The 27038-nt window shown below is 37.1% G+C and overlaps 1 protein-coding gene across 7 annotated transcripts; it reads left to right on the forward strand.

Moving 5' to 3' along the window:
- Positions 1–56: 56 nt before the first annotated feature.
- Positions 57–24451, forward strand: LOC127853074 (uncharacterized). 7 transcript variants are annotated; one of them, XR_008036427.1, is made up of 9 exons: positions 60–205; positions 1861–2009; positions 3084–3179; positions 6658–6713; positions 15520–15576; positions 18500–18620; positions 20604–20773; positions 21342–21554; positions 21653–24451. XR_008036427.1 is itself a non-coding variant. In XM_052387207.1 (8 exons), exons 2-8 carry the CDS (start codon positions 1952–1954, stop codon positions 21420–21422), a joined length of 639 nt encoding a protein of 212 aa, XP_052243167.1. In that variant the 5' UTR covers positions 60–205; positions 1861–1951; the 3' UTR covers positions 21423–24450. The 7 variants fall into 7 exon arrangements, 5 of the variants coding, with proteins under 5 accessions (XP_052243210.1, XP_052243167.1, XP_052243221.1 ...); XR_008036426.1 differs by having other exon boundaries at positions 21342–21505; positions 21555–24450; XM_052387207.1 differs by having other exon boundaries at positions 21342–24450.
- The last annotated feature ends 2587 nt before the right edge of the window (positions 24452–27038 follow it).

Genomic DNA, 27038 nt, shown 5'->3' on the forward strand with positions numbered 1-27038 from the left:
ATGTTTCAAACTTTTAAATCCGCTCAGATGGCATAATATTAACAAAAATGGATCTTAAAAGGACGTAACACTCACAAAAGAGGACACTAGATCCGCCCCTGTGATAGGCTGGACAGACGCACGTTACGAGAGGGTAAAGCCGAACGGTCCGGAAACGGTGGATTTATGGAATACAGTGTACTTCTGTACGTTCCAAACCTCATAGGTAGCTAGCTTATATAGATTTGCTTCTTCTTCCATTCAGAACTTCTTCTAGAATGAAGATTTTGTGCCAGTGACTTTTGGTAAAGAGGTGAAAACTGTACAAATGTGATCGGTTGGGTCTTAATTTAAAGGGATCTTTTCAGATCTTGTTTCAGATTCGCACATTTTCGTTTTAGTTATGATATTTGTGAGGAAACAGTAATACTGAACATTTACCATGGTCAAATATAGCCATCATATGCATCTTTTGACGATTTTAAAACCTAAAAATTATAAAGCGTTGCAACGCGAAACGATTGAATAATTTGGAGAGTTCTGTTTTTGTCGTTAAATTTTGTGAAACTACGAAGATTGCTTATATAAGGTATAAAATACGTCAAGCATGTGTAGTCGGCGGAATAGCTCAGTAGGCTAGAGCGTTTTTACTTCAGGACTCTGGCAGGACTCCAGGGGTCACTGGTTCGAAACCTGCTCCGGGCAATGTTCTTTTCCTTTTTTTAATTTTATTCTTGATTTTTTACTGGAGCTTTTACGATCCAATGTTTACATTTATCAATATAAAGCATTTAATGAATAAGTTAAAAAATGCCAAAATCTGTGAAATTATTTAAGGACATATCACATAAATCCATTGACACCAGCTGGAACCTACACTACTGTAAGAGATAATGTTAGAATATTATTAAATAGAACACAATAGAAACAATGCAAAAAGGATACTTTTGTAGAAGGAAACAAATGTAAACAACTCGAGTCAAAAAATAGTACACTTGAAAAAGTATGGTGGGCCAGAAATATAATTTAAAAAAATAAATATCAAAGATACAGAAATATTGAAAACATTTGAATAAAATCCCTTTAATTTTATAGCATAAGTTTATAATATATTGATAATGATATATACATGTGTTTGTTAAAGTGATGTTTTACACTGTTTCAAAAAGTTTTAATCATATTTATATTTGTCATTTCTGGTCAACCATACTTTTTCCTACTATTTTTAGACTTCTACAGAGAGTGAAGGTTCCAGCTGGTGTCATAGAGAATACTAGGTCGGTGCCGAATAAAGCAAAGTTTATTTTGCGAGGCTTAGAAAATCTGAACCACAAGCCTTGGGGAGTGGTTCAGATTTTTCGTGCCGTGCAAAATAAACTTTGCTTTATTCAGCACCGACCTAGTATTCGATTTATCCCATCAATTTTCTTAGTCGTAAATTATTTCTTTAAAAATAGAATAGGAAAATCGAACTACACGGAAAATCCCAAAGTTATTTTGAGCAAACATTGTTTTGTTATTTTAATCGTGCAGAGCCTAATACGTTACAAAAAGATCCGTAACTAACCTGTTTTTTTGTTTATTATACCTCTACGTCCCCGATTTTTAAGAAATAATGAAAAAAAACACTAAACAACTGCAGCTTTAGCGTGAAAGAACATGCATTGTGTCGTATGACGTGTTAATAATGACGTCACTAGTACGCGCACTTAATATTTGTAAATAATGTTTTTTTGCTTTTGGAGTTGCATTATTTGTTAAAAATATATTACATCTTGGTATCAAATTGTTTGTTTTGTTGAATCTGATTCGATTTTACTAAAAATGATTACTTTATTGTTGATTCCGAGTAATATGACCATTCTCCGCCGCGCGTGACAGCTCTATTTCAGCACTGACGAAATAGAGGAAAATTTATTCCACAGTGGTTTATTTCGACAATGTACGTCTGATGATGGGATAAAATGGATTTATGAACAAAAAAGAAAATAAGGACATATACAACGTCCATGAAGAAAGTGGTTTAAAAGGTGAAAACATGTGATTATTTACTCTTTTTGAAAGATTTCATTAGAACTGGTTCATGTATCACTGAAATATATGTTATTTTAGTTCTGCATGTTGTTCCAAACTTAATATAGAATGCTAATATGAGGAACTATTATTTGACATTACTCTACCCACTTCTGACCATTTCAGAAAGTGATATGTCCTTAAAGTTGCAAATTGGTTTAATAACTTGGATAGTTCTGTTATTGTCTTAATAATTTGTGACACTACGAGGATTGCTTACATAAAGTATAAAATACATCACTCATTGAATGAGCATGGATGGCCGAGTGGTCTAAGTGTAACCCAGCCAGAAACATTCCCGACCACCATAGGGATCGAACCCGGGACCTCCCGGTTCCAAATCAGGCAGACACTCTACCGCGTCGCTATAAAAGCTAGCTCATATAGCAAGGCAGTATAAGTTCTCCTTATACCGAACCCTGCTACATACATCCCCCTCCAATTCTGAAATTCTTCCACGAATTTCCTATTGCCATGACATCTGTGGGACGTCTGGCATACCTGGTGGGTTTTTTACGTTGGGCGCCAATGTAACCCAGCCAGAAAAATCCCCGACCACCATGGGGATCGAACCCGGGACCTCCCGGTTCCAAATCAGGCAGACACTCTAATGCGTCTCTATAAAAGCTAGCTCATAAAGCAAGGCAGCATATGTTCACCTTATACCGAACCCTGCTTCATAAGCATTAGACTTTTACTCCAGGAGTCAGCGGTTCGAGCCCAGTTGAGGGTTACTGTTTTTTTTTTCTTTCTTTAATTTTTTTGTGTTTTTACTGGAGCTTTTTAGATCCAATGTTTACATTTAAAGTATCAATATAAAGCATTTGATGACAGCTTCAAAGCATGCCTAAAATCTGTGAAAAGGTCTCTTTAAAAACATTTCTTGTCAAAACTAGGCTTTAGGCAGAATTTTTATTTAAAAAGTAAGTGGTTTGTGTTTAGCACGCATAATATCTTTCTCCTGCAGCAACATAAAATGTCCGAACAGATCTCGAGTTTTTGTCTGAAATAAAAGGCATGTATGCTTTCAGGTTATGTACGCCTTGCTCTGCTGGCAGTTGCAGCAGCTGTCTATCATCAGCCATGGCTATTCATCACTCTCTACTGCCTCTACACGGCTCTTGATGGTAAAATCCTCCGTATTTATAATGCCTGGCTTGCCTTTGAATACAGGATCGTTCGTTATGAGAAAGCATAAAAATGTGTTTTAACTAAATGTTAATCCTAAATCATGGCCATTTTGGACCACAGATGCATGTTTTGAATTAACCTTTTACAGGACCACTGTCAGATGTTTCAAGCCAAATATCAAAGCTTCTTGTGTGTCAAGATGATTTGTACCAAGGTTTCAACCATGTTGATTATCCTGGTTATTAGATTTCGTTTTTTTCGACAGACAAGGTGGTTTACATTAAAACCTAGTTGAAATTGCTTTGCACCCGAATGGCATCAGTCACTTTTTAGTTCACCTGAGCACAATGTGCTTATGGTGAGCTTTTGTGAACGCCTTCTGTCCTTCGTGAGTCGTCTGTCCTGCGTTGTGCTGCGTCAACATTTGCCCTGTTAACACTCTAGAGGCCACATTTATTGTCCAATCTTCATGAAATTTGGTCAGAAGATTTGTCTCAATGATATCTTGGATGAGTTTGAATGGTTACGTTTGCTTGAAAAACACGGCTGCCAAGGGGCGGGGCATTTTTCCTGATATGGCTATATATAGCTTTAGTAAAATCTTGTTAACACTCTAGAGACCACAGTTATTGTCCGATCTTCATGAAACTTGGTCAGAAGATTAATTTTGTCCCAATGATATCTTGAAGGAGTTTGAAAATGGTTTCGGTTGCTTTAAAAACATGGCCACCAGGGGCCGGGGCATTTTTCCTAATATGGCTATATATAGCTTTAGTATAACCTTTTAGAGGCCACATTTATAGTCCAATCATCATGAAACTTGGTCAGAGGATTTGTCCCAATGATATCTTGGATGAGTTCAAAAATGGTTCTGGTTGGTGGAAAAACATGGCTGCAAGGGGGCGCGGCATTTTTCCTAATATAGCTATATAGTAAAACCTAGTTAACACTCTTAAAGCCACATTTATTGTCCGATCATCATGAAACTTGGTCAGAAGATTTGTCCCAATGATATCTTGGACAAGTTCAAAAATGGTTCCAGTTGCTTGAAAATCATGGCCACCAGGGGGCGGCGCATTTTTCCTTATATGGCTTCATGAATATTCATGAAACTTTGTCAGAATGTTTGTTTAAATGATATATTGGATGTGTTTGAAAATGATTCTGTTCTGTTGAAAAACGTGGCTGTCAGGGTGTTCACTAGTCATGAAAGTTGGTTAGAACATTTGTTCTAATGACATCTTGGGCTGCACAGAACAGGTCAGTTCCTTTGAATCTCATGTAAGCAACTTTGGGCCTCTCAGGCCCTCTTGTTATGATATCTAGGTAGAGTTCCTTTATGGTCATAGTCTGTTGAAAACATGGCTGCCACAGGACGGGATAGTTTTCCTTAAATGGTTTTATAGTGTAACCTTGTTTACACTCTACTTAGAAATTACCAATGTAAATTGTGAATGAAATTTATGCATATTATGGTATTCATTATCTCCATGCAGTCATCTGAATATTAATTCTGCCTATAAGATACAGGGGCGTTTCTGAGCCACGTTTTGGAAATTTTATTCATCAATTTCTTGCTTGAAAAAGACCGATAAAAGGAAATATTTCATTAAACATTGTCACCAGCAAATATACTTTTGACCATAATTTTATTTGCTAAGTTTAAGTGTCAATTCTTAAAAATCAAGAAGCCTTATTGCGAGGAGAATGAATCCGTAGTTGCATAGGTGTGCGAGGGTGATTGAAACTCTATTGCTGGCGGGAGTATGGGGTCCTCCCCTAGAAAATATTATGGAAATTTCTTTGCAATCTGGTGTTACATTTCTGGCACATGTTGGCAATGTTTATTCTCAAATTTTAGCTTGAAAAAAAAATGAGAAAAAAAATATTTTCAATAAACATTGCCAACTGCAAATATACTTTTAACCATAATCTATTAAGCTTAAGTGTCAAGGCTTAAAATCAAGAAGCCTATGACTGCGAGTGAATGGGTATGTAAATGTGAGGAAATGTTTGACTCTTTCTTCCTCCTCCAGAACATTTTGGATTTCATTGCAGAAGGAGCGTTTTGTTGTTATCTTTCAGCTACATGTGGCAATTTTATTCCGCAATTTCGTCCTCTAAAAAAAAGTAAAGGATTTAGCATGTTTTCAATGGAAACCTTTCTACACAGTGATTACTACGGCTCATCAGTGAAAAAAGACTTTACTTTGTATGTTTGGAGTTAAGACTGTGTTGTGTTTTGTACCCACTATTATTTTCTAAAAGTGGACGTCTTGTTTGCTTGTTTACATAATTATACCTCTTACTCCCCTTAGCCCTAATTTTTAATTGCATTTTTCGAATTTTAAAAGTTTTCGTTTATTTAAGTTTGAAGCTGAATTATACGCACGGGCGTACTGCCGTATGCCTATGTACCCCTCTGAGATATACAGTTAAATTGCCACGATTTTTATGTCTCCCAGTCTATACTGGGGGACATATTGTTTTTGCCCTGTCTGTTGGTTTGTTTGCATCAAACTTTAACATTGGCCATAACCTTTGCAATATTGAAGATAGCAACTTGATATTTGGCATGCATGTGTATCTCATGGAGCTGCACATTTTGAGTGGTGAAAGGTCAAGGTCATTCTTCAAGGTCAAAGGTCAAATATATGGGGGGGACATAGTCCTTCACAAACACATCTTGTTTTTATTTATTTTTTTTCCTTTCTGAATAGGATTATTATGATGATGATTGGTTGGGGATCAAGTGCAACAAACATATTTACGCCATCTGAAAACCCTGTATAAAATATTATCCAAATTGCAAGTAGTAATATTGTTTCACAGAAAATAACATTAGGGAGAAACAACTGTATATAACTTGAATTTTGTTTGACCTCCAATCACGAATGGCTTGTCAGGAATGTTCTCTTATCTCTCCAATTGAACCCATTCAGCCACCTGCTTATCAGCAACTAATTTATTCTCTATTGACTGAGCCTGAATTGTTCTGGTAAAGTAGTATTCATTGATGTCTTTTGGAATGGTAATGTGTAACAGGCTTGCAGCTTAAATGCCCTTATTCATTAAAAATAGGCCCCAGCTGGGAACTCACACCAGAGACCTTCAGACTCTACAAGTCACATTTTAGTTCAATCTTAATGAAACATACTGAGAACATATGTTCCTATAATATCTTGATTTAGTTTGAAAATGGTTTCGTTACTCTGAAGAACATGGTTTCCAGGGGCAAGTAAATTTCTTCTTGTGAATCTTATTATAATATTTATGTTCCATGAAGTATTTTAATTTTTTTGAACTCCACCTTCCCAGAATAGTTTAGCTCCTTCCAGTCTCAGGTGAGCACCTTATGGCCAAGTCTCAGGTGAGCACCTTATGGCCTTTGGCCCTATTGTTTTTACCATCCATCTCGCATCATTTGTTTTTTTTAAATAAAAAATGTTTTCATATATATGTTGTTTTTTTCAGCTCTAGATGGATTTCTTGCACGAGCCTTCAAGCAAACATCGGCCTTTGGTGCATGGGTAACTATAGAATCATGTAGTTATCATAAGTTTTCCATTGCCCATGCTTAACCCTTTCCCCAATAGGAAGCAAAGTAAAAATGGCTTTTGCAACCAACATGAAACCAGAACAGCCTGCGATCTGTGACTCACAGTCTGTTCAGGTTTTATGCTGTTTGCTGCTCATCAGTATCTAAGGTTTGGAAATAAAGCCTTTTAATCTTAAATTTAGTAGAAAAGGTCACTTATTAAATATAATTTTCTAAGGCACTACAAATGCGTTAAAATAGGTATCTTAGCGCTGAAGGGTTAATATTACTTATATCACTCTGTTCAATCAGTCAGTCTTTCACACAGTCACTATTTCAAACTTTTTTTGGGTCCCCATTTTGTCCCTTCTTTATTAACCTCAATTACATATTGTTAGTTGAAGTATTCAAATTCATCTCTATTTTAAACTTAATTTGTTTTCCCAGTAATTTTTAGCTCATCTATTTTTTGAAAAAAAAAAAGAGCTATTGTCATCACCTTGGTGTCGGCGTCGGTGTCCGGTTAAGTTTTGCGTTTAGGTCCACTTTTCTCAGAAAGTATCAATGCTTATTGCATTCAAACTTGGTACACTTACTTACTATCATAAGGGGACTGTGCAGGCAAAGTTATGTAACTCTGACTGGCATTTTGACAGAATTATGTGCCCATTTTATACTTAGAAAATTGAAAATTTGGTTAAGTTTTGTGTTTAGGTCCATTTTATTCCTACAGTATCAAAGCTATTGCTTTCATACTTGCAACACTTACTAACTATCATAAGGGGACTGTGCAGGCAAAGTTATGTAACTCTGACTGGCATTTGGACGGAATTATGGGCCCTTTATACTTAGAAAATTGAAAATTTGGTTAAGTTTTGGTCCACTTTACCCCTAAAGTATCATAGATATTGCTTTCATACATGGAACACCCATAAACTATCATAAGGGTACAGTAAAAGGACAAGTTGCATAACTCTGGTTGTCATTTTTACGGAATTATGGCCCTTTTTTGACTTAGTAAACTTTACTTTACAACTTTACAAGTTGAATTTTACCTTGACCTTTGAATGACATTGACTCTCAAGGTAAAATTATTAAATTTTGCTAAAATTTCCATAACTTCTTTATTTATGAAGAATTGATTGATACTTTGACAAAACTACTCTTACCTCCATCCATCCCCCGTGCCCTCCCCCCCGAATCCCCCCGAATCCCCCCACCCCCGAATCCCCCCCCTGAATATTATTTTTAATTTTTTTAAGATCATCTCACAAATGACCACCCCAACCCCCCCCCCCCCCACAATTTTTTTTTTGAAACGGTTAAAAAAACAAATATTTATTTTTATTATTTTATTTTTGAAATACCGTCCAACCATCGCATCCCCCCCTCCCCCAATTTTTTTTTTTTTTTTTTTTTGCATTTTTTTTTTCTCGTTAATGTCTACACCAGCACACTCTTCACTCCACCCCTCCCTCTTTTGTGATTGAAATTGAGAGTCCCTTCACCTTTAAAAAGAAAATAGATGAGAGGTCTGCACCCGTTTGTTATACAAAAAAAGTGGTAATATGGAAAATGTTTTTGATGACTATGAATTATTCTGTACACATTTCACTGTTGTTGTTAATGTTGTGTTTGTAGTTATAGTTATTGACAGGTTGTTTGTGTGACGGTTGTTGTACGACAGTGACTGTGTGGTTGTGTGACCTTGGTTGTATGACTGTGCCTGTTTGACAGTCCTGTTTGAGTGCCTGTGTGACTGTAGATGTGTGACCGTGCCTGTGTGACCATGGTTGTGTGACCGTGACTGGTTGTGTGACTGTGCCTGTGTGGCTGTGGTTGTGTGACCATGGTTGTATGACTGAGCCTTTGTGACCGCGGTTGTGGGACTGTGCCTGTGTGGCCATGGTTGTTTGACCGTGGTTGTGTGACTGTGCCTGTGCGACCGTGTCTATGACCGTGCCTGTGTGACCCTGGTTGTGTGACCATGGTTGTTTGACCATGCCTGTGTGACTGTGCCTGTTTTTTACCATACCTGTTTGACCATGTCTGTGCAACCATGGTTGTTTGACCATGCCTGTGTGACCATGGTTGTTTGACCATGCCTGTGTGACTGTGCCTGAGTGACCCTGGTTGTGTGACCATGGTTGTGTGACCATGGTAGTGTATCCATGACTGTGTGACAGTGGTTGTGGGACTGTGCCTGTGTGACAGTGAATGTGGTTGTGTGACCATGCCTGTGTGGCTGTGCCTGTGTTACCATGCCTGACTGACCGTGACTGTGGTTGTGTGACCATGCTTATGTGAGTGTGCCTGTGGTTGTGTGACCGTGGTTGTGTGACTGTGCCTGTGTATCCATGTTTGTGTGGCTGTGCATGTTTGACAGTGCCTTTGTGACCGTGGTTGTTGGACTGTGCCTGTGTGGCCATGGTTGTTTGAACATGGTTGTTTGACTGTGCCTGTGTGACAGTGACTGTGCGACCGTGCCTGTTTGACCATGTCTGTGCAACCGTGGTAGTTTGACCATGCCTGTGTGACTGTGCCTGTGTTACCGTGGTTGTTTGACCTTGCCTGTGTGACTGTGCCTGTTTGACCATGCCTGTGTGACTGTGGTTGTTTGACCTTGCCTGTGTGACCATGGTTGTTTGACCATGCCTGTGTGACCGTGGTTGTTTGACCATGCCTGTGTGACAGTGCTTGTAAGTGAATGTGTGTGCTCTACCAACTGAGCAGTGAAGTTTCTACAGACCGGTGCTCTACCAACTGAGCTAATGAGGCTTCTGTAGAGTGTTGTTCGAAACATTTATTTATCTTTAACATTTTATCATAGGAATATACAATTAAAAATATGTTGAGAACAGTATTTGAACCCATACCTGAAATTTCCTAAGCCTCTCAAGTTTACTGCACTAACCACTGTGCTGTAGAGGCTTCTGCAGTTAGCTGCTCAAAACATTTATTTATCCTTACAAAACAATGTAACAGTAAACAATCACATGGCTAATTTCTGAATTTATATCTTATTCAATATTATGGTAATTCCATAATCCCAATTTAATCTCCTTACAACCACCAATAACTGTGGTGCAGTGGATAGAGTAGTGGTTAACAAAGCTGATAGGCATGAGTTCAAATGTAGATTGAATGAACTTTAACTTTTCATAATTTGTTAATGAAGTTTTTTACAAATTTTCGTCTTCATTTTAATAAGGGTGGGACCAGTGTTTGGTAGGTGGATCATTTCTTATTTGATATTCAATGCCTAATTACTCCTCCAGCCTCTGGTAGATATGTATAGTGATGTCAAAAAAGCGCTTCATACACACCTGATTGGTGTATACTGTTTGGGCTATCCAGTTTGGATGCTGGATTTTACTTTCTACACCCATTATAAATGTGATACATAAATTACTATATTTGAGTGTTAAATACTATGTTTTGTGTTCATGAACCTCTTTTTAAATGATGTGTAAATTGTTTGTGTTTATTTATGCCATAAAATAGTTTATGTTGCTAATATTACCGATTAAAATACCGCCTGGATTCAGGGCGGCATGTTTCTATGAAAAATCTTGTTACCAGTTGCAACTCCCAGTGACATGCAAGGTCAATAGCTGTGAGTTGGATGATTGCAACTATAACTACCTCTTGTCAATATAAACAGACTCCCAGAGCCTTTGATAATTTGTGCCATGATGGCTCTGGGAGTCCATAATTATATACCCCTTCATAAAGACAACCGCAGTTCTCTGCAGCTGATCATTGCGCATTCCTAATCAGACGTCTTTGGTGAAAAATTAAGGAAAATGATGAAAAAACTTCAAAAACAAATTAAATTTACCTGAATGACACCATCGGAGGTTATCCTTTTCAAGCAACTGAAACAACATGACCAAGTTTCAACACACTATTCCTGTTGACATTTTTATGGGTTCAAATACTGTTCTCAACATATTTTAAATTGTATATTCCTATGATAAAATGTTAAAGATAAATAAATGTTTCGAACAACACTCTACAGAAGCCTCATTAGCTCAGTTGGTAGAGAACCGGTCTGTAGAAGCTTCACTGCTCAGTTGGTAGAGCACACACATTCACTTACAAGCACTGTCACACAGGCATGGTCAAACAACCACGGTAACACAGGCACAGTCACACAGGCATGGTCAAACAGGCACAGTCACACAGGCATAGTCAAACAACCACGGTCACACAGGCACAGTCACACAGGCATGGTCAAACAACCACGTTTGCACAGACATGGTCGAACAGGTATGGTCACACAGGCACAGTCACACAACCACTGTCACACAGGCACAGTCACACAACCAGGGTCACACAGGCACAGTCATAGGCACGGTCCCACAACCACGGTCGCACAGGCACAGTCACACAACCACGGTCAAACAACCATGGCCACACAGGCACAGTTCCATAACCACGGTCACAAAGGCACTGTCACACAGGCACAGCCACACTGAAACGCGGTCACACAGGCACAGTCACACAACCACGGTCACACAACCATGGTCACACAGGCACAGTCCCACAACCAGGGTCGCACAGTCACGGTCACACAACCACAGCCACACAGGCACAGTCACATAGGCATGGTCACACAACCATTGTCACACATGCACGGTCACGGTCACTCAGGCTTGGTCAGTCAGGCATGGTAACACAGGCACAGTCACACAGACACAGCCACACAGGCATGGTCACACAACCACGGTAAAACAGGCACGGTCACACAGGCAGGGTCACACAACCATGGTCACACAGGCACGGTAAAACAGGCACAGTCCCACAACCACTGTCACACAGTCACGGTTACACAACCAGGGTCACACAACCAGGGTCACTCAGGCATGGTTACACAGGCACAGTCACACAACCACTGCCACACAGGCATGGTCACACAACCATGGTCACACAACCATGGTCACTCAGGTCACACAACCAGTCACACAACCACAGTCACACAGACACAGTCACACAACCAGGGTCACACAGGCACGGTCATAGGCACGGTCCCACAACCATGGTTTCACAGTCACGGTTGCACAGGCACAGTCACACAGGCATGGTCACACAACCACATTCACTGTCACACAGGCACAGTTACTCAGGAACGGTTACAAAGGCACAGTCACACAACCACAGCCACACAGGCATGGTCAAACAACCACGGTCACACAGGCATGGTCAAACAGGCACAGTCACACAGGCATGGTCAAACAACCACGGTTGCACATATATGGTCAAACAGGTTTGGTCACACAGGCACAGTCACACAACCACGTTCACACAGGCAGAGTCACACAACCAGGGTCACACAGGCACGGTCCCACAACCACGGTCGCACAGTCATGGTCGCACAGGCACAGTCACACAACCACGGTCACACAACCAGGGTCACACAGGCACGATCCCACAACCACAGTCAAGAAAAAGTATGGACACACTGGCAGGGTCCCACAACCACGGTCGCACAGTCACGGTCACAAAACCACGGTCACACAACCACAGCCACACAGGCACAGTCATATAGGCATGGTCACACAACCACGGTCACACATGCACGGTCACTGTCACTCAGGCTTGGTCAGTCAGGCATGGTAACACAACCACGGTCCCACAACCACGGTCGCACAGTCACGGTCACACAACCACAGTCACACAGGCACAGCCACACAGGCATGGTCACACAACCAGGGTCACTGTCACACAGGCACGGTCACACAGGCACGGTCACAAAGGCACAGTCCCACAACCACTGTCACACAACCAGGGTCACACAACCAGAGTCACTCAGGCACAGTCACTCAGACATGGTCACACAACCACGGTCACACAACCATGGTCACTCAGGCACGGTCACTCAGGCACAGTCATGCAGCCACAGTCACACAGGCACGGTCACACATCCACAGTCACACAGGCACTCAAACAGGACTGTCAAACAGGCACAATCTTCCAATTAAAATCAGTTTCATAAATGTGTTTGGTATTTCGTATGCAAATGGCGCCATTGTGAAGCGAAAATTGAGATTATTGAAATGACAAATATCAATTGAATTAACGACTGACATCATAAAGTTTGATAGGAATAATGAAATGTGTCAAGGAAAAAGAATACGTTTTAGATACAAGAAACACATTTTTTGTTCAGTGAATTTGTGTCACGGGAAACCAGTGTTTCTTTCTGTTTGCAAATTGGGAGTTCTGAGTCTACTCGCTAAAACAATTTAGAAGAGGATCTTTCGAACATGTAAATAGACAAACATGATTTGATTTATATGATAGTGGATCTGTGTATAATCAGATTCATATGCATATTCTGCTTTATTATGTTTGTCACGCTGTTTAGTTAATTGAAATAGCATTGAACTAAAGATGTGAAATGAAAGGTAAACAAATTATATATATTTTAATTTAACTCAGTCTAATACATCATTAACACAAGAAGAACACTCAAATGTGTTTGTTTATATTTAGTCCATTAACCTTGTTTATAAATAACATTTTATAAAAAAAATTGTATAGTTTTGTTTGTTTTCACCAAATGGTAAGTATTATTCTTTTATGTTAACATTCTCAAAATTCTTGTTTTTTTTATAGGCCCTATTAATCAAACAAAAATGTGAATGACATCATTTTATGATTTATAAAGATATGGAAAAAAATATTTGTTCAAGATAAACTTAACAACAATTTTTTACAATGAAAGTAAGTGATTTTAATATTCAGTAGCAAAAAAGTAAGAAGACTCCAACTTAAAAAAGATGTAATTATTAAAAGTATATTTTACCTATGCCGTGAACCATCTCCTTGTTTATAAATGACTGCCGCTAAGTCTATTACTTGCAACCTATCAGAGAATAGGTCAGATACCTTATTTCAATATATGGCAATCCTAGTATTTTTCAAAAACAAACATGACAGCTAACCAATGTCAGATGGAAAAAGTAAAGGAAAGTTAGGTCAAGCTAATTGTTTGTCATGATATCTCTTTAAACCTCACGCCATATGAAAGTAGTGTTGCCATGATCGCAACATCTTAATGAATTATAATTCAATTTTTTGTCTCATAAACATTTACTTTGTTTAACAAACAACCTCTACAAAGTTATCATTCCAACTGCCTTTCGGCACCTCATGAACCTGAAAAACTAGTAACTTTATGTTTCCTCAGGCGAATATCTTCTTTTTACAATAAACAATTTCTTCACCACCTTAACAATCCTGCTACACTCACTAATGCCTCAAGAATGAAGTAAAGTTCAGGTGATCTACGTCATTAGGTATTTTGCATATGTCATGAACTATATAAGTAACAGAAACTTTGAAACCTACAAACACTTTTTGGAATTTTGGAAAAAGATTCATGATTGAATGAAGGAACTTTCATTTATCTTGTAGAACATGCGTAGATTTGATCTCAGCATCTAAAAATATGTCAAATAGAAAGAACGACAATATCTTTTGGAGAGATAAATGTACCTACGTTATAAGCAAAGAACCTGTGCGACAATTCCCGGACTTTTTAGTCTGTTTAGTTAACACTGTAGTAACGTTTTCCATATATAAAAAATGCTCAACCTTCCAACTTTAAGCGCCCAGTGGCATGAGGGATAGAAAGAGAAAGTCACATGCTTGAGTACATTTCAACCCATGGGCATTGCACGCTTTTTTCGCAAAAAACAGTGGAGCGATACAGGGCCACCATGGCCCTCTTGTTTTGGAAACATGGTTAAAAAACAAAAATATTTATTTTTATTATTCTATTTTTGAAAGACCGTGCAACTATCCAACCCAAGAACCCCCCCCCCATATTTTTATTTTGTTTTTGCATTTTTATTTCTTATTTTTGGAAGATAATGTAATAAATGACCACACCCCCACACTACATCCCTCTCCACTCCACCCATCCATCTTTTTTGATTCAAGTATTGAGATAGTTCCCTTCACCTTTAAAAAGAAAAATAGATGAGCGGTCTGCACCCGCAAGGTGGTGCTCTTGTTTGTAAAACATTATCATCACTTTATATTTTGAATTAGCATCAAAGTATAAAGGTGTGATAATTTGGCATTCATTCTTCTGGTATTATTTTTGGGTCTTGCATTGTTTTCAAGCGGTTGATTCATTTTTGTCAGCATTGATTGGATGCAAGGTATTTTATATTCAAATTCAAATCAAAGTTTGTACACAACCGTCTCTTGATGGGCCATGTGGCAACAACCTTGGCAGATGATTCTTTCCGCTCTCTTACTTGCACAATTTCCATGTAATCCTCACCCAAACTTTTTTTTAAATGTTTGTTGACAAGTTTGACAAGTTTGTTGACAAGAAGGCCAAGTTTTTTAACCAAACTTTTCTCACGAGGCACTTATAACTATAAGTTATAATTGCTCAATTTATATACACAAATGTGAATATCAGCATTTTTGGTCTCTAACTCATACAGTTATAATCTAAACTTAATTAAGCTCTCTGTATTAAGTGTTTCTGTACATAAAATGGAGGCAGAGTTTGATATCCAGTTAATTAGCACCAGGAACTTGACACTTCTTGCCATTTGTACAAAACATGTTAAATTTGCCATTTCTGCTCTCTTCCTCATACATTTGTACACTTGGAGTTTGTATAAATACCTTTATATATTGCCTTAATAGTAGGGTTTGTTTTTCATTATGTATGAGTTGATACAAAAATACATCAAAATTGACCCACTTATGATTTGAGACACATCCCGAACAACATTTCTAGTTACATGGAGATCTCTTGTTTGTTGTAGTTTGATGTTGTAATTGACCTGACTGGGCGTGGCATGTTATGGACATCCCTCAGTAAGGTATGTAACCATGGTGATGGACATCCCTCAGTAAGGTATGTAACCATGGTGAACATAGCTTGCAGATTGAGCGATTTCACAGAGAAAAAATGTTCAAGGATTATTTTATGTGTTGATTGCATAAAATAAACACACATTTTCACCATCATCAGAAAGATTTTTTATGAGCGATAATCTGACCCCAAGGTAATATTTCAATTTTGAGTTAAAAATAAGAATTCAAACATTAAATGATTTACGAACAGAACTTTGTGAAGCATTAATTGATCTTGAGGGAAAATTGAATAAACAGTTTTACAAAAAGGTTTACCATCTTGATATGCATGAATGTGTGGCAAACAGGTTTCAGATTGCTGGGTTGAAAGTCTAGGTTACTTTGAAGTTAAATTGTATTATATATGGACCATGCTCTGTGAACAGGGGGTTTAATGCATGTAAGTACAGTGTTGTCCCAGATAAGCCTGTGCAGAATGCTCATCAGGGGCGACACTTTCCGCTTTTGTGGTATTTTTCCTTAACAGAACATCTCTTGTTAGCAAAAATCAAGTTTAGGTGGAAAGTGTTGTCCCTGATTAGCATGTGTGGACTGCACAGGTTAATCTGGGACGACACTTTAGGCACATGCATGAAACCCCTTTTTTCACAGAGCTTGGCCCATATTGAATGTAAAACTATGAGCATATTTGGTACCAGAGCCAGACCAACGTTAAAGGATATGGTGAAATTGTCAAGGTAGCAAATCAAGTATAATGGTCGAATGGTAAAGAACATGCTGATGCACCCAAAGAATGACATTTAAGTTTGTCACAACATTTACTATCTTCAGACAATGTGTCACAACAAGTTTCAGGTTCCTATGTTTAATGTAAAACTTTCAATATTTCAAATATTGCATTTGCGAGAAAGGTCTTTATCTAAACTCTGTTGTCTCAGCTGACTGAATCAATAACTGCTCACGAGTCTTCACTGATACAGAGTGACCACATGATCACACAGCAGGGTAGAATCAATAACTGCTCATGAGTCTTCACTGATACAGAGTGACAACATGATCACACAGCAGGGTAGAATCAATAACTGCTCACGAGTCTTCACTGATACAGAGTGACCACATGATCACACAGCAGGGTAGAATCAATAACTGCTCACGAGTCTTCACTGATACAGAGTGACCACATGATCACACAGCAGGGTAGAATCAATAACTGCTCATGAGTCTTCACTGATACAGAGTGACCACATGATCACACAGCAGGGTAGAATCAATAACTGCTCATGAGTCTTCACTGATACAGAGTGACAACATGATCACACAGCAGGGTAGAATCAATAACTGCTCATGAGTCTTCACTGATACAGAGTGACCACATGATCACACAGCAGGGTAGAATCAATAACTGCTCATGAGTTTTCACTGATACAGAGTGACCACATGGTCACACAGCAGGGTAGAATCAATAACTGCTCATGAGTCTTCACTGATACAGAGTGACCACATGATCACACAGCAGGGTAGAATCAATAACTGCTCATGAGTCTTCACTGATACAGAGTGACCACATGATCACACAGCAGGGTAGAATCAATAACTGCTCATGAGTCTTCACTGATACAGAGTGACCACATGATCACACAGCAGGGTAGAATCAATAACTGCTCATGAGTCTTCACTGATACAGAGTGACCACATGATCACACAGCAGGGTAGAATCAATAACTGCTCATGAGTCTTCACTGATACAGAGTGACCACATGATCACACAGCAGGGTAGAATCAATAACAGCTCATGAGTCTTCACTGATACAGAGTGACCACATGATCACACAACAGGGTAGAATCAATAACAGCTCATGAGTCTTCACTGATACAGAGTGACCACATGATCACACAACAGGGTAGAATCAATTACAGCTCATGAGTCTTCACTGATACAGAGTGACCACATGATCACACAGCAGGGTAGAATCAATAACAGCTCATGAGTCTTCACTGATACAGAGTGACCACATGATCACACAGCAGGGTAGAATCAATAACAGCTCATGAGTCTTCACTGATACAGAGTGACCGCATGATCACACAGCAGGGTAGAATCAATAACAGCTCATGAGTCTTCACTGATACAGAGTGACCACATGATCACACAGCAGGGTAGAATCAATAACAGCTCATGAGTCTTCACTGATACAGAGTGACCACATGATCACACAGCAGGGTAGAGGAATGCTGACATATAATATATGGGTTTAGAGGGAAGGCTTTAACCATTTTTGCATTTTAACTTCCTTAAGGTAAATTAACAATTATTTAAAGCTGATGAACACTATGGAGGTTCAATCCCAGTTTTCATTAAACTTGCCCAGAACATTTGGTCTCATGATAGTTTAATATTCAAGTTTGAAACAGTCTAATATGGGATAATAGGGCTGTAGTATACGTGAAGGCTAATTTAAGAAAATGCTTTTGAATACAATTTAACTTACAACTCATTTAGTCAAAACATGGTGGCGCTTTTGATTTTCATTTCTTTCAGTTTTCATTTTTATCTTATCTCAGGTTGTTTTTATGCCCCCGGTAGGAGGGCATATAGTGATAGGACTGTCCGTCTGTCTGTCCGTCACACTTTGTGTTTAGGTTTCGAAAAATGCTCACTTCTATGTCCCTTGAGATGTTACCATCATATTTGGTATGCATGTGTATATGGACAAGGCCTTTCCATACGCACACAAAATTTGACCCCTGTGACCTTGACCTTAGGGTCCGTGTTTAGGTTTTAAAATCTGCGTTTAGGTTTCGAAAAAAGCTTATACCTTCTATCAAGCGTTTATAGGGGGCATAAGTCATCCTATGGCGACAGCTCTTGTTCTTTATACAATTATTACCACTGCTAGATTAGATTTTAAAATTTACCTGTCATTTCAGTGGGGCTATTTTATCATGGTGATAGAATGGCTAACCTTTGTGTGCACACACTGTCGCGGACCAAAGTGGAAAATCCCGGATGAAAACTTTCCTTTGATATGTCGATTGGTCATGGAAAATGGTAAACTGTCTTCTGATTTAGATTTTTCTAACGTCTACTCTAAATTTAAACTTTTTAGAAAATTTTGCTTATTTTTGTTTTGTTTCCATTTAATATTGTTTGGCAGTACATTGTATATTAAATTTTTCAAAATTATGATTTTTTTTTAACACAAATTTTAATCCCTTTGATATATTGAAATAGTTAGGTAAGGCATTTTATTTGAAATGGATATAGAGATTTCATTCAGATTTTAAACTCTTATTCTCAAACAGAAATAAATAAAAAATTCTGTCAAGTTTTCATTTATTCGAAACTGCACCGGCAGCAGAGCGTTTGCACCTGTTATGCGGTGCTCTTGTTAAGTCTAGCATTGTTTACTTGTTTAAATTTATCGAAATAATGGGCCATTTTTACATTCAGAAATTTTGATTTTTTACATAGTTACACTAGAGGCACAGGCCTTGGTCTTAACAATTGTCAATTAAATATTTTTCCAGAATGTTTTCTTGTGTTGTTTTTTCATTTTAGGCTATACTGATAACTAATGATAACATTTTCATTGTTTTGTTCAAAAGAAAACACTTATGTTCGCACCTATATATATTTTTATGCCCCTCTTCAAAGAAGTTACCATACAGCAGTCACTCTGTCTGTGATTGCAAAACTTCCTGTCTATGCTATAACTTTGTCATTTATGGATAGATATTGAATTAACCTGGCGCAAATGTCATCCATTGTTAGACAAAGTGTTGTATGTAACTTATGTCTCCTTACCTCATAAATAAAGGTCACACTATGACTTCAAAAGTCAAATTGACAATATAAATTCCTTGTCTTTGCTATTAATTTGCCATTTTTTATGAAGTTTTAAGCCAAAAGTTTAATGCTGGTTGTCTGTGCCCAATGGACACAATGTCAATGACTTGTTATATATTTATAGTACAGTATTAACTTTACTTTGTTCTAATAGTGTCTCAGAACCACATGAAGTCTGTGTCATACAGAGTGAAAAACTTTAAGATGACAGTTAATTAACACACATAGCAAAAACTACACATTAGTTTAGTTTCTTTATTTCAGATGAGCAACTTAGGGCCTTTAAGCTAGGGCTCGCACGGGTTAAAAATATTCTTTGGGTGGGCGGGTCAAAATTTAAATACACAAGAAAATTCAGGTTGGGTCGGGTTAGATTATACATATTAAGTTAATTTAAATAAAACTACATTAATTGTCATAGCATGTTTTAGCGTTCTTATATATTCAACTGTTTGAAAAGTATATTGTTTAGAATATTATAAGTTTTATTGTTTTGATTTAATTAATTATTAATTCTTAATAATTTGCCATTTCTACTTTGAAGTTGATATATTGAATGAAATAATGAACTGCATATAACTATTTATTAGGTTTACACAACGTTGTTGAACTTAATCAACAAATGTTAGTATTGCTTGGAATAGCGATCAAAAGTGCATGCATAGGAAAAACAACCTGTCAAGAAAAGATAAATCTTGTCTTATTTGTAGGAGAGAAGCCAAAATAACTTTCACTGTAGGCTCTAACTGCCTTTTCTACTTTGAAGTTGATATATTTTATAATACATGTTTTGTTTTCTTTAACGTCACCATTTTGGGATGTGAATTACAAATGAAACTCAATATTTTTGCTTTTGATGCCTCTCTTCTATTCATTAATGACTATTTGTAATAAAAACACTGCTTAATATAAGGGATATTTTAATTCACTTGTTTAAAAGAGATTATCTGACTACACCTTTAACAAGTAATTTTGTTCTTCGTAGCTTGCGACCCGAAATGGTATCGTTCACATAATCCGCGGGTATTTTTTTTACCCTCGGATTCGGGGTTTTTCAGATACCCGTTTGAGCACTACTTTATGCCTTCATGTTTCACTGAATTTGATAATGCAGTTTATGTATTTAGATGTTCTTGAAAATATTTGCTTAAGCATTAACATTGTCAAAGCTTTGTTACATTTCAGGCTTTAAGAATCCTATGGGAGCATTTGCAATCAGTGGAATATTTATGCTGCCAGTCTGGGTGTATGTTTTACAGTCAGGACTTGCATTGACACTCGGTCTGTCAGATGTTGTACAACAAGGCGTACTGCTTTTGCTGGTGGTTGGCAGGATATTGGCTTTCTTTTCAGAGGTAACTATCAGCTGTATGAACTTTAAAGGAATATGCGTATTAAACACAAATACATCTTCTGTAATGTATGTCCATGTTCCGGTGGTTTGTTTAGAGAATATCTGTCAGTACATCAAGATGGCTGTATATACTTAACTTTGACAATTTAATGTATCGAAAGCATTTTTCAAAATTCAAACATTTGCAAATAAGTTATTTTATCCAAGAACAAATTTACATGGCACAGACCAAAAGTTGATAAAAACCGGAAATTTCAGCCTGGAATGGGACTCCTGCACATTGAATGCAATATTTTTTAACACTTATTGTTGTCTTATATTAGTTGCTTAAAGGGTTTAGCACATTGCATACCATTGTTCCTGGAGCTTAAGAATGTGTATGTTCTTGTGTAAATCAGGAAGTCAACTTTAAATGGTTTTTCCTTGGTTTATAGTTTTTTTCTATGCTTATCTGAACTTCTCTTTGCACTTTGTATCTGCTCAGTAGAATTAAAGTCACTTTAACTCTAGCTATTTCACAGAGTTTAATATTCAAAGCATGGCAATACAATGTTTTTGTTTTTTTCCAGTTATTCTACATTCATCAGCATATAAAGGGTTTGATAAATGAAGAGACAGCATCCACGTTAAGAGTTAAGCCAGGAGCCTGATTGAGGACATCAAATCATATTGGCAAACCATAACATTGGGGAGAAACACATGACAACATCAAATCATATTGGCAAACCATAACCTTGGGGAGAAACACATGACAACATCAAATCATATTGGCAAACCATAACCTTGGGGAGAAACACATGACAACATCAAATCATATAAGCAAACCATAACCTTGGGGAGAAACACATGGCAACATCAAATCATATTGGCAAACCATAACCTTGGAGAGAAACACATGACAACATCAAATCATATTGGCAAACCATAACCTAGAAGAGATACACATGACAAAATAAAAACGTATTGGCAAACCATAACCAAGGAGACAGACACATGACATCAAATCATATTGGCATACCATAACCTAGAAGAGATACACATGACAAAATAAAAACATATTGGCAAACCATACCCAAGGAGAGATACACATGACAAAGTCAAACATTTTTTTAATATCTGCAACACAACTTACCAAATGGGAGAGTAACAACAAGCCAGGATTCATTCAAAATAAGATATGTTTGTCTTTTAGACTATGCTCAAGTTAATTCATAAAAGTTGATCTCAGAAAATGCCTCTGCAATTAATACCAGTAATTTTGATAATGGCCACACCTGATTGTATGTGCGTCTTAATTATTTGTTAACATTTTTTCATATCTGGATACCCATCAATTAATCATTCTGTTTCACTGAAGTATTAGTTGAATGGAGAGGAGCAAAAAAGAAAGACCATTTGTAGCCGCAGATGAGCTTTATGTATGTAACATAAAAAGTCATTGACACGTTAAAAAACAACATGAATTAAATTAGTCTGTGATAGCTTAAGTTGTATTTCAATCAGTTGTTTGTAACATGTCTTTTATGTAAATGCTTTTTGTTAATAGAATCATGAACATCATTCCTTTATGATTTTGCTATCATGGTCAAGAAAATGTTAAAGTTTTTATTGTAACACATTTTTGTGATTTTGTAGGTAGCTTGGTTTTACAGATTAACACAAGATAAAAATTGCCTCATTTATGATCACATCACTTGATATTAATATTAAAGGGGATGACTTGCTAATATATAACCACGAGTAACCAGGTGGGTACTTTTACTAACATACATTTAGAAGTATGATAATGAAACTTGATATACACATGAGGTTAATGCTCACCTTCAGTTGCTCATCTTTGAGATAAAAACTTGGAATGTGATGTTTGTGTAATACAAATGTTATTTTGATATTTATTTAGGGTTATTTGTTCTGTATGAAGTAGATTTAATTTGGTCTGAGACGTTATAAGAACAAGTAAATGATTGGTCCAGGGCAAGTTCAAACCTAGGGGCATGATTTTACCAAACTTGACCCTTTCCCCCATAAGAATCAAAGTGAAAATGGCTTTTGCAACCAGCATAAAACCAGAACAGCCTGCAAATAACTCACAGTCTGTTCAGGTTTTATGCTTTTTACTGCTAATCAGTAACTAAGGGTTGGAAATGAAGCCTTTAAAACTTGAATTTAGAAAGAATTTGTTAAAATGTTACTTTCTAAGGCACTACAAATGTGTCAAATTACGTATCCTAGTTGTACAGGGTTAAGGACCAACATATGATGTTACGTACGAAATATTAAACCTTTGCATGCTGGGAAATTTTTCGTCTGCTAAACTGTCGTCTGCTGAATTTATAAAATTAGCATTTTCTTAGATTTTTTTCAAAGAATACTATCAGAATATCAAACAGTTTGGATCCTGATGAGACGCCACGTTCTGTGGCGTCTCATCTGGATCCAAACTGTTTGCAAAGGCCTTAAAAATTCGGTTCCCGCATTGTAAGGGTTAAACCCATGACCTTAGCGATCTTGGAGATGTTTTTTATTATTATTTACTATTAAAGTACATGATTTATCAAACTTTGAGAACCACCAAGCGATGTTACATGCCAAATACCAAACATCTTGGCCTGCAGTTTCAGAGTAGATTTTCAAGTTTTCACTATCCTTTTTTATACTTTTGTGTCGAGTTATTGTTATTGCCTCATTATCGCTTTGTGCAATGAGTATGTATGTTTTGATTATTGAAACTTGTATTATTAACTATTCCTCTTTAATATTTTGTATATTTAATCTTTATTAACTACTTTTATTATGCCCCCCTTCGAAGAAGAGGGGGTATATTGCTTTGCTCATGTCGGTCGGTCTGTCGGTCCGTCCACCAGGTGGTTGTCAGACGATAACTCAAGAATGCTTACGCCTAGGATCATGAAACTTCATAGGTACATTGATCATGACTCGCAGATGACCCCTATTGATTTTGAGGTCACTAGGTCAAAGGTCAAGGTCACGGTGACCCGAAATAGTAAAATGGTTTTTGAATGATTACTCAAGAACGCTTGGGCCTAGGATCATGAAACTTCATGGGTAGATTGATCATGACTTGCAGATGACCCCTAATGATTTTGAGGTCACTAGGTCAAAGGTCAAGGTCACAGTGACCCGAAATAGTAAAATGGTTTCCGGATGATAACTCAAGAATGCATATGCCTAGGATCATGAAACTTCATGGGTAGATTGATCATGACTCGCAGATGACCCCTATTGATTTTTAGGTCACAAGGTCAAAGGTCAAGGTCACAGTGACCCGAAATAGTAAAATGATTTTCTGATGATTACTCAAGAATGCTTTTGCCTAGGATGATGACACTTCATAGGTACATTGATCGTGACTCACAGATGACCCCTATTGATTTTGAGGTCACTAGGTCAAAGGTCAAGGACACAGTGACAAAAAACGTATTCACACAATGGCTGCCCATATGGGGGGCATGCATGTTTTACAAACAGCCCTTGTTTATTTATTAATATTATTTATGTATATATACGTATTTAAAATGGTGATGATAACTTTCCACATGCTTTAATTTAAGTACTTAATTTTCATAATTGTGTGTATATATTAACTAATGTTGCATATACTAAAGCTGTGTTCACATAGGCTATTGGCCTTCTAAAAATGTTTGTAAATAAATAAATAAATAACATATATAATGTGTTTGGAACAAACTTTGAAGAGGACCACCAGACAATCTCGTACCAATTTTAAACACCCTTGCACAGTCAAACAAGATTTGTTATGTATTTTGTTTTTGCCCTGTCTATTGGTTTGTTGCTTTATTTGCTCCTACTTAAACATTTTGCCATAACTTTTGCAATATTGATGATATCAACTCTATATTTGGCATAAATTTGTATCTTATGGAGCTGCACATTTTGAGTGGTGAAAGGTCAAGGTCATCCATCAAGGTCAAAGATAAAATATATGGGTCAAAATCGCTCATTTAATGTACACATTTGCAATATTGAACATAACAACTTGATATTTGGCATTCATGTGTATCTCATGGAGCTGCACATTTTAAGTGGTGAAAGGTCAAGGTCATCCTTTAAGGTCAAAGATATGAGGACATAGTGTTTCACAAACACATTGCTTGTTAAAAGTTGTTTACTATTTAAGTCTATACATATCATGTGACCCCCCGAGCCTAGCTAGTTTTGACCCTGGGGCATGATTTTCACAAACTTTTCAAGCTAAAGCATTCACTAAATATTCAACCCTTGATGATAAACAGAAGATTTTAAGTTATTTACTATAAAAGTCTTTGTTAATCATTTGACTACTGGGTATAGCAAGTTTTTATCCCAAGGACATTATTTGAACAAACTAAGTAGCGGACCATTTGACAAATTTACACACCAATTACTTTATTTAGTTAATGTGACCTTAATATACAACAAACTATAACAATTGTAATACTTTAAAATGGAGCCACTCAAGGGTCATTTCAGTAGTTTTATTTAAATCTGTCTTAATTCAGGAGCTGTAGAAAAGTTTATACACACATAAACTTGCAGCGGATTGACAACACACGTTCATATTATATAAGTAACCTTCCCCATGAGCACTAAGTGCCCAAAAGAAGTAACAAACTAGATAGAGGAAAAGTATATAATTTATATAACTCTTGACCCTTGGAGTTTCATAGAAGATTAGAAGTTGTTACTATATAAATGTAAAACTTTCAATGTTCTGAAGCTTAAAATAGGTTAAACTAAATGAGCCATTGACCTTGAGCTATGGACAACTGTTTTACATGCCAAATATATAGCATCTTTAGGTATTACACAGACAAATGGAGGCTTATAAATTAACATTGAGAAATGTGACCACAACTTTGAGCTGGTGGGAAAGACCCATGCTTTCTGCATATTGTCTCAGATAATCTATACATTTAAGCCCTTCATGCCTTAAAACATTATGCTGAGTGTCATGAAAATCCTTACTGCTTACAAATTCTGGTTTTATGGATGTTGCATAAACAGGAAGCTTCAATATTTTACCAACAGTGAGACTATAACCTCACCAATGTTAACAGGGATTTAAAATAACATGCCTTACATGTTTACCCCTTTACCACTAAGAAGCAAAGTGAAAATAGCTATGTGCGAACAGCATAAAACCAGCATATTTGTAGTCTGTTCAGGTTTTATGCTGTTTGCTGCTCATCAGTATCAGAGGGTTTGAAATGAAGCCTTTAAAACTTTAATCTAGTTAGAAAGATCTTTAATTATATTTAACTTTCTAAGGGACTACAAATGTGTAAAAATACATATCTCAGTGGTAAAGGGTAAACCTGTTGAGAGGACATGCCATATGTAATGCCTGTAACCTGAGGTCACTCTCATGTTGTACTCACTAAAGCACAAGGTCCTCAGCTTTTGTGATCTCATTTTGTCCTTAATGTGTGTTTCGCTTTTACCTTGTGAACACTCTACAGGTCAGATTTATTTCCCAATCTTGATGAAACATGTTCACAAGATATGTTCCAATGATTTGTTTAACCATGTTTGAAACTAGGTAAAGCATAGTCTAAATCAAGATATTTACATACGATAAAAAACAAGTCTTTTAATGCTCTTAAAAGTCTTATATTTTGGCAACCATCATTAATTTGCTAAGATCGGTAAGCTATACAGAATTGAGAAAGTAGCATCAGGCATTATACAAGATTTGTTTTTGTCAATTTCAGAGCTAGATAACTTAAATAAGAGATTTGTTTGTCAGAAACACAATGCCCCCTTCTGCGCCGCATTGAAGCCATATCTTTGACTTTGACCTTTCACCACTCTAATGTGCAGCTCCATGAGATACACATGCATGCCAAATATCAAGTTGCTATCTGAAGAGAAACCTAAAAAACCTAAACGCAAAACCTAAACAGAAAGACGGACAGACGGATGGTCTGATCACTATATGCCCTCTTTTGGGGGCATAAAATTTTTATGATTATCTTAAGCATGTATATAATAACAAGGGTTCCTAACCAGAGCTCATTGCTGACAACGTTCTTGGGCAGAAAGTTTCTACACAAAGCTTATTATCTGATTTCACAATATTTTAAAATCAAATTGTTGCACTAGTTGTCTACCTGGATCTGTCTAGCCCAAATTTGATTTCAAATGAGATATTTAACTCAGATTTTTCACAATGTTAAATAACTCAACTTATATTTATTGAGATTTTAAAGGATATACAAGTGGGACAAAAGGAGTAAAATGTAAAC

This window comes from Dreissena polymorpha, chromosome 1 (assembly GCF_020536995.1).
Source record: "Dreissena polymorpha isolate Duluth1 chromosome 1, UMN_Dpol_1.0, whole genome shotgun sequence".
In the NCBI taxonomy this organism is placed as follows: domain Eukaryota; kingdom Metazoa; phylum Mollusca; class Bivalvia; order Myida; family Dreissenidae; genus Dreissena; species Dreissena polymorpha.